The sequence below is a fragment of the Cucurbita moschata genome, unplaced genomic scaffold (genome assembly GCF_002738365.1).
Source record: "Cucurbita moschata cultivar Rifu unplaced genomic scaffold, Cmos_1.0 Cmo_Scf00009, whole genome shotgun sequence".
NCBI lineage: Eukaryota > Viridiplantae > Streptophyta > Magnoliopsida > Cucurbitales > Cucurbitaceae > Cucurbita > Cucurbita moschata.
In genome coordinates this window covers 786,810-796,097 of record NW_019268525.1, presented here as the reverse complement: position 1 = coordinate 796,097, position 9,288 = coordinate 786,810, and the positions used below count along the sequence as shown (strand labels likewise).

Sequence of the window (9,288 nt, the reverse complement as noted above, 5' to 3'; positions counted from 1 at the left end):
AAAAAAAAAAAAAAAAAAAAGTATATATATAGTTAATTATTTTTTTATAAAAATTTGCTTGTTTTTGACAATTTCATAGTTCTTAATAAAATATTCTAACTTTTAATTAAATTCTAAAATTAAGACAAAATTTAAAGAACTGTCTTTAATTTTCAAACACTGATTTAATTATTTGTGTAAAGTCAAAATTAAAAATTTGAAAAGAAAAAAACTAAATAATTATTAAATTGCGTCTAAATTTTTAATTTTTTTTATTTATTAGATCACTTAATTATTTAATTAATTGAGGTTGCACCAATTTACAAGTTTTAAGTGGATTGTATAATTTAATTTTGATATATGCAAAAATATAGATAAGAGTGTTTTAAGCGACAATTGAATGGACACAAGGAATTCGAATCAACTAAGCATTTTGTGTTAATTAATGATTAGAATTAAGTTGAAAGTACATCATAATTTTTTTTTTATAAATACTAATAGCGCGGAAGAACTAGAGCCAAAATCATAAGCCATAGCATTCTGACAAACATTTTTTTCTTTTTTTTTTTTTGAGGTTCCAAGTTTACTGGGCAGTGATCACTCCGATCTCTTCCACTTCTGCAAATTTCTCTCCAATTCTCTCAAATCAATCTATGGCTTCAATCTCTTTCAGCCCTCGCACCGTCGAAGACATCTTCAAGGATTACAGCGCTCGACGCACTGGCCTCGTGCGAGCCCTTACTTATGGTGATTTCTCTCTCGTACTTCTCACCGTGATGTTTTTATGGCTTTTTTTTGGGAATGTGTTCGAGGAATTGGGTTTTGATTTTGATCTGCCGTTTGGTTCTTGTCTTGCAGATGTCGATGACTTCTACTCGCTTTGCGATCCTGGTGAGTGTTTGTTCTTTCGAGTTTCTTAGTTTTATGTTTGATTGGTTTGAGAAAGGTGGGATGATTGCGTTGGTATGAAGTTTTGCGCTTAGGGTTTTAGTTTGTTTTGTGGAAATATGTTTGTGTTTTATTTTATTTTGTTCTGCCATGTTCTTCGCGAGCGTCGAATTGGCGGGAGAAACTTGCGGTTTTGTTTGGCTTTTGACCTAATTTTGGGGTTGGTTTTGATGTTGAGTTCCTGATGTTCTTTTTCCAGAGAAGGAGAATTTGTGTTTGTACGGACACCCGAATGAGTCTTGGGAGGTGACTTTGCCTGCCGAGGAGGTGCCATCCGAGCTTCCTGAGCCTGCGTTGGGGATCAATTTTGCTAGAGATGGGATGAAGCGCAGAGATTGGCTTTCGTTGGTGGCTGTGCACAGTGATTGTTGGTTGCTTTCTGTGGCGTTTTACCTCGGTGCTCGACTCAACTGCAATGAGCGGTAAGTTATATACCTTTAGGAGCATGAGAATCTGGTGAATCTTAATTTCATGATGAAGCATGAGGACGGTTTGCCAACTGCTTCCTCAATGATCTTTGTTTCCCATCCTCTTGCACTGGTACAATGCGTATAGCACTCTTGCATTCCAATTATATGCAGCTTTTTAGGTGTGTATATGATATCCTAATTTGTTTGATGACTAAGGTCCATTTTACTTGGGCTTGGTCTCTCATCCTGTTATGGTATACAGTCAGTTGGGAAGTTGGAAAGATCATATTCTTCTCGTCATTGTGAAGAAAATTCTTCTACACAGGGTTGCATTATGCGTTTTAAGACGCCAAGTTAGAAATAGAATTACCTGAGTTAACTGTTACAAACCTGCGATCTTTCCTTCCAATTTGCCTGACTTCCTCAACCTGTTCTGGCTCTTTCTCTCTGTGTGTATATGCATCTCCGCCTCCAAAATTCATAGCAGAATCTTTCTTTTGCAAGTAAAGAAACAACTGCCATTTAAATATGTATCTGATAGGGTCTCGGTGTCCATGTTGACTGCATGATTGAAATCTTTAAAATGCTCTTTGAGATAAATGCCTCTCTATTTTCATTTTCATTTTCATTTTCATTTTCATTTTCATTTTCTTATGATTGGTAAGAATCATTTTTTGTGGATGAGATGAATTTTGGTCTCGTAATATAAAAATTCACACTTGTAGCTTCCTTACTAAGAGTTTTACTAGGCTTGTGGCTATTTGTTTTTGGGCTCGTGAAGTCACACTGTGGCTAGTTATTTTAGGGCTCATGAATTCACTTGTAGCTAACTATTTTTTGGCTGGATGACTCTCTCATTTCCAATGAGTTTATTATTGAATGGGCTGGAAAGAAGTGAAAGGGTTGTTGCAATCAAGCCTTATCTTTAAAAAGTTGACGTGGAACATGATAGATTGAGATGTCCTAGGTGCTATTCCTTTTGCTAAGAGCTTTGGACATTGTTGGAGAAAATGATTGGGGAATGTATCAGTAGTATCAAACTTTTGTCATCAACAACAAACCCATAGACAAAATTCTACCAAGGGCCTAAAGAAGCCCACTCTCCCCCTCCCTATTGACTAATTGGTGCCTTAGGTAGACTCATTTTACATGGTTCCTTGGTTTGATTAATGGCTTCAACTTGGAGATGCTTTGTTGTTCACCCACTGTACCCAATTTGCAGTATTTGGAGATGTCTTGGGGAAGGTTGGTCTATAACCTGGGTGAATGCCTCTCTTTTGGAGTATTTTACAAAAGAGTTTTATTATGCATCTTTATCTCTTAACAGTTGGGATTCTTTCATATAGTTTTTGATTTCTCTTGGCTTGGGTTGTTGTTGTTGATGACGTTTTTGTTGCTCAGTTGTATATCCTTTCACTCTGTTTTTGAAATTTTTGAAAAAAAAAAAACAAAAAAAAAACATATCCACGCCTCTGATTCTAGTAATCTATCCAGGAGAAGATTCTTACACATGCTTGACCATGTGAACTCCCCATTACTCTGAAAATTCAACCAGCCCAAAGTCTTCCGTCAGATTGAGGAATTTTCACTTGTGCTTCTTCCTCAGTTGGGTATCTCTTTTGACGTTCCACTTACGTAGAAATCATCTCCTGAAGGTGTTGACAACTATCTCCTTTAGTCAGGATAGTGAGTGATAGAAGTGAAGTTTGATCACTTTTGACCTACTCTCACCTTCAGTTCTATTTATGAACCCTCACTAAATTCTTTTTTTCCTTAAAAAAAAAAAAAAAGAAAAGAAACTTTTCTATGTGGAATCTAATGTTAAGAATCTTCCCTCCTTTAATTGGAGTTTCTTCTTTTCTGGGACTCCTTTCTTGGAACTACGTAGACTTGTTGAAGATGGGTACTAAATGTTAGGCCTCTTGCTCCATAACAACCTTCTTGGCTATCTCCCAGTCCTTCTCAAGATCCCTAACCCCTTCGAGTACAGTGATATCCTTCTTGCCAAGCAAATTTGGATTTCTGTAGATTTTGAGTTTCCCTCCTCAATAGCTAGACCCTTCACTGTGCTATCTTATTTATATACTTTAACCATGTTGACTAGTCAGTTATGTTTCTTATGATGAAGGAAAAATGTTAACAATTTCAATTTAGTATGCCTATCGGAAGTATCTTACGGAAAGGAAGTGGTGAAAGTAAGCAGGAATATCCGGTGCATTGGAAAGCTGTTTTGATGTGTAAATTGTTTGTAGTATTTGAGGTTTTGATTATGTAAATTTTGAAATAAATTACTCTATTTTAAGTTGTGCTTTATACTAACATCAAACATAACTTATATACATATATATATTATACTGGACACAGCCTTGAAGTTAACTAAAGAATTGAATTTATAGGTGAAAATTTTGGAATTCCTTTTCCTCAGTAGAAGCCAAGGTCTTTGAAGTTAATAAAATAGTCGAACATATAGGAGAAATTTTTGAAATTCCTTTTTTTCCGTAGAAGGAATTTAATAAAACAATCAACTTACAGGAGCAAAATTTGTAATTTTTTTTCCTTCCATAGAAGCCAAAGAATACACTTAATACATTAGACCAACGCACCTTAGCATTGACAGTTAACCTCTTACAAAGACAGCGATGCTGTCATCTATCCTTTTGGCAGGGCACCAAATTTAGTAAAAAGGACTGCAGATCAAATTCCTAACCATTTCTGGCGAAAGAACTGTGAAGCAAAAAAAAAAAAGAAAGAAAGAAAGAAAGGTTTTGTGACTCATCTCTGTTGCTGCACATTTGGCAGACTGGAGGGGGAAATAATTATATGAGGATTACTCCTTTGAACCTTATACGAAGTGTTGTGGCCACTCTGAGTTGGGGAACAAATCAAGAATTTGGCTTTCTTGGGGCTAGTGCCTTTTCAAATGAGCTTGCTAAGATTCTTGTCTTGAAAGTGGATTTCTCGAGAGAGTTTGTCACTGGCTAACTTCAAAAAGAGGCTTCTCAGTATTGTTAGGGGTCCAAATTTTTTTATCCTTGGCTTGGCTTGGGAGGATGTCTTGGAACACACCCCACTTGGCTTGCATTCCTCCATTTGTCTGCCTAGCCAGGCCACTTCTCAAATGAACATTTGAAGTCTTACTATCATCATACCAACATGTAGGAATAGAGATGAACTTGGAATTAGCAACAACATAAATAGAAGGGAAGAAAGTTCCAAGAGGCAGTGATGTAACCCAATATAATCCTCCCAAAATTTAATCTTTCTTCCATCGCCATGCATAAGACAATTATTCGTTTTAAAAGATTGGCTGGTCTTCAAAATACCTATTCAAGGGCTGCAAACAAACTTTGAAGCCGTCCAGTTGACTTGTACATTTGTAGTGAGATTAGGTGGTGGACTAGTTTTTCCAGATGTAGACAGTAGGTGGAGGAGGTGTAGGGTATGCAATTTAGGATTTAGTTTTGAGGACAGGCCAAACCTCTCAAGGTGCTTGGTAACCTGTCATAGTCTTTCTTATTTCAGGAGCAATTTTACTTAATTTCTATTTCATCTTCTGGTTTTCATGAGTTCTATTGGTTGCTTAAGAAAGGGTATCAATACAATATTTCCCCTGCTCCATTTGCTAGAATGTTATGGTTGAACTACGAAAGCTCACTTGGCCAAAATCACCCGTGGTTGTTTGAAAAAGAAAAGAGAAAGGAAGTTAATGTGGTGATCATTGTTATTTTAGATCCACTCTCTTTGAAGCTAGGATTCCGGTGACCAACATTGCATTTGGATGTGCATATTAGCTGATTAGCTGGTCCTAACGACTTGGTATTGAGGTAAGGCAGTTGGAAGCGAGGAATGGATATAAGTTGTGATGTTTTCCTGCACCAAATTCATAGGCTTCATAGAGTTATAATACATTTAGCAGGGGGCAGAGGAAAGTCATTGTGAATCTGTGATGGGTTTTGAAGTAGGTAAGAGGAAAAGAAAGATCTAATGCCCAATTGAGTTGGGATTAAAATAGATAACAGTAAGAACGGAAGGATGAAATCAATGTGAAAAACGGGGCCTCCAGTTCATGAACTAAGGCCGAATACTTCAGAACTTCTTCGTTTGCCTGTTGGAAAATAAATTTCATGAATAAATGAAATATTCAAGGGTTATTGCAAGACTTCCATACTGATTGTGATTATTGTAATAGTTTTTTTTTATATAATTATTTTTATATAGGAAATGATAAAATATAGATCAAAGAGATCATTACAAATAAAGGGAATAAACTAATACCTACATGACACTGGTGCAAAAAAGAGCCCTAGTTGGCAATGATACTCACAAGGTTTTAATTACAAAAGTCATTGGAGAGTGCACCTAGTAGAAGCAAAGACAGTCTCTTAAGTCCCAAAAGCCTATGAAGTTCGTCTCCAAACCCTTGGAATTTTTTTTGGTTCCTCTTGAACCAAACCCTCCATGCTGATTCCGAATTGATTTCACAGAACTGAGGCTTTCCCCTTGAAAGGAGAACTGCCCTCGAGGGAGTACCACATCTTGTAGTCAAAGGTAAAACATTAACTAAAACGATCTAGAAGCTTGCCCCTACTTTTGTTGGCGAACCCACAATGAAAGAACAAATGGTGGGGATTTTCCAGATTAGATTTTTACCTGAAACACACTAGTAGGAAGAAATCAAGAAATTCACAAACCTGTTTTGGAGCTTATCACAAATATTTTAGCTTTCCCTGAATAAGAGTCCATAGGAAAACTTGCCTTACATAAAATGTTTCATTGAATAATGAACTAGAGAAAGGTGGAGGCATTTCTCTAGTTAAATGAATTACTAAACAATCCAAGACAAGAGGACGATAAATATGTTTTAGTATGGAATCATTTGTGTTTCAAAAATATTTTCCTTATGAAACCAGATGAATTTTGTATCCAAGTCCTTTCTAAGGAAAGAATGTTGTAATATGCCTAGAGCTGCATTTGTGCTTTATTATGTTCGTGTACGTGGGCTGTTGAGTAAGTGCTGTCAGTAGGAGTTCTATGAGGCATGGCTCAACCATTCTGTAGTGTCGGGAGTTGGATAGGAGTAAAAGAGAAGTGAGGAAGGTAAGGAAGTAGTTGAGTGTTTTGGGAGAGAAGTAGATCTCTTGAAGGTTTGATAGTTTGTGGTTTTCCTTTCTTCTATGTATTTGAATTTGGTATATCATGCAAGAATTCTCAGTTTCAACTCTCGCTTTGTGTGTATGAGAGAAGCTTCATTTTTCTTTTAGCTCAAGCTCATTTAAGAGCATAGATATTTCTCGAGTGTCCACGACATCTTTTGTTTGCCCTGATCTAAACTTATGTATTATAGTAGGAGGTCAACCGAGGCATTTGAAATTATGCTCTGATTGAATGTGCTCTCTCTCACTGCTGTCATTTTACCAGCTTCTTTAAGTTTAACAAAATAGTTCCATTCTTTGGTGCTTTTTATTTTTGTGGGTAAAAATTTGTTTCATTGAATTAACAAGAGATTTTTCTTTAAATTGGTGTAGAGTCTCTTCTTGCATATTTTCAGGCAATTTAACATCATCCCAAGTCTATGTGACGTTTTTGCACTAGAGATCATGGACGAACTTCATTGTTACTTTCTTTTATCATCCATGTGATTAAAACAGAACAACAATTGGGTTGATCTAACAGTAAGCAACATGTGCTTTCGTCTTTCCACAGGAAGCGACTATTTAGTATGATTAATGATCTACCCACTCTATTTGAAGTTGCGTCTGGAAGGAAAGCTGTTAAAGACAAACCCAGTATGGATAGTGGAAGTAAATCCAGAAACAGCTCAAAGGTGAAATGGTCTAGTTTTCCGAAGCTGCAATTTTTATTTTATTGTATGCCTTTTTCCCTTGTCTGAGAACTCTAGGACAACAACCAATTTTATAATTGCAGAGGTCACTAGATGGGTCAATTAGAATCAGCAATCCAAAGATAATCGATGAGAGTTATGGAGAGGACGAGGATGAGCATGGTGATACTCTGTGTGGAAGCTGTGGGGGGAACTACAACGCAGATGAGTTTTGGATTGGATGCGACATCTGCGAAAGGTGGTTCCATGGAAAATGTGTGCGGATAACACCAGCCAAGGCAGACAATATCAAGCAGTATAAATGCCCCTCTTGCAGCACAAAGAAAGGAAGACCATAGCGCGCGGAGATACCACAATGTAAAGCATTTTGTGGGAGTTAACCTTTATGTTCTGCGAAAACTCGTGGTAAAGACCGAAAGAAGTGAAGGTACATGTTAGGGGGTTTACTTGTGAGGGTTTATTATAGGGTTTATAAAGTTAGCATGCTAACGGATAATTAAGCATGAGTTAAAGCTAGTTTTCGTTTCGGTTTATTCATACATGTTCGAGCCGTATAGTTCAGAGTTTAAAGATTGATCTTGCCTTCCTTATAATGATATGAAAATATCGTTCATGTTAGGCTTTACTTGTGGGTGGTTTTGGGGCATCATTATTATTTAACATAACATACAAGTGAGCATGGGTTGATTGCTACCTTCCATTACATAATCTCTATCTTTGCGTTCTTTGCCATGACCTTAGGTTTCTGCTAGATTTATGGCCTTCAAGTTTTCTTTCTTTTTCATTTCAACCATTTCATTAGGCTAATTTATAGCAGTCTAAGCCACTCCTTTTAGGCTTGGACTGAACTTATTTGATACTTATCTTCTGGTATGATTTAATGGCTCAAATTGGCCCCCAATAGTTTTTGGGTTTCTAAAAAAATATCATATCCCAATGACTGGTAGGTTTCATTTTCTTTTCTATTGTCCACAAGTCAGAAAAGATATTGTTTTTGTATATGCTTCACCGCCGTATTCAATTTTGTTATCCGTATCTATTAGGTCTTTTAATTTTCAATTTTGTGTTTTAATATATTTTTGATTTATTTGATATTTTTAAAATATTCATAGAATATTTTTAGACAATTTTTTTTAATATATCAAGAACCGTTTATGGTTTAGGGTTTAATATATCTAACATATTAAACCTAGAGTTTGGTTTATTGAAGATAAGATTTTTTTAAAGTTTATGAACGTGTTAGACACAAACCTAAAAGCTACCCTACAACCCAATTTGGATAATCGATTATATCAATGTTGAATTTTTCTAGGCCACCGAAAATTTAATTGCTATGTAGATCGAATTCAATTGTGAGATGATTTAGAAAAAGAAATTTGTTATTTAGGTTGAGATATTAAAATTTGTTATCTGAGATCTTTTCAAATATTGCAATATGGTCCTTTCTTTTCTCTTAATTTCAAGTGGGTCTTCATGATCGAGAGACGAAAAAAGCGAACTTAGAAGAAAGAAGATATATATCTTCGTCTTTTAATCAAAACTTCAGTTAAGCTCGATTTTGAACATTGTGAAGTTATGATAAGCAATTACTGAATTAACTATAAAGAGCCAATATTTAGTTATTTCGTCATTAAAATATTGATATAAGATTAATTGACTAGAACTCATAAGTTTAAACGACTTTTAAGTTGAGTCATGATATGAGTTCAAACGTACCTATCTAACCAAATAAAACACGGAACCTTATAATGAGAGAATTTTCACGTGGGCGTTTAACTAAATAAGATGGACAACTTTACAATGAGGAGAACTTTCAAAGGAATAAATTATAGTGGAAGGAAAAATAATTCAAAAAAAAATTATCTTTAGAAAAAAATAGACAAATCAAATAAATCTTATCTTTAATAAACTAAAGGAATATGATGGGTTGATGGATCGTGAGGTTCGATAGATTCGCTCGTAGGACTTGCATTTTCAATATGGCGAAAAGCTAACATGATAGGACAAATAACTAAATACACTAAAATACGCGTTTATAAAACTTTTTATGAGTTAGAGATTATATTCATACCATCTCGACTAATTAAATTTTTCTCTCAAATTTTAAAA

At 35.4% G+C, this 9,288-nt stretch overlaps 1 protein-coding gene across 1 annotated transcript; it reads left to right on the top strand.

The window, feature by feature from the left end:
* The first annotated feature begins 490 nt into the window (after nt 1-490).
* LOC111447787 (PHD finger protein ALFIN-LIKE 2-like) lies at nt 491-7,804 on the top strand. The gene is made up of 5 exons (XM_023087128.1): nt 491-726; nt 838-870; nt 1,127-1,349; nt 7,041-7,161; nt 7,263-7,804. The coding sequence occupies exons 1-5, from the start codon at nt 633-635 to the stop codon at nt 7,515-7,517; spliced, it is 726 nt and encodes a 241-aa protein (XP_022942896.1). The 5' UTR covers nt 491-632; the 3' UTR covers nt 7,518-7,804.
* The last annotated feature ends 1,484 nt before the right edge of the window (nt 7,805-9,288 follow it).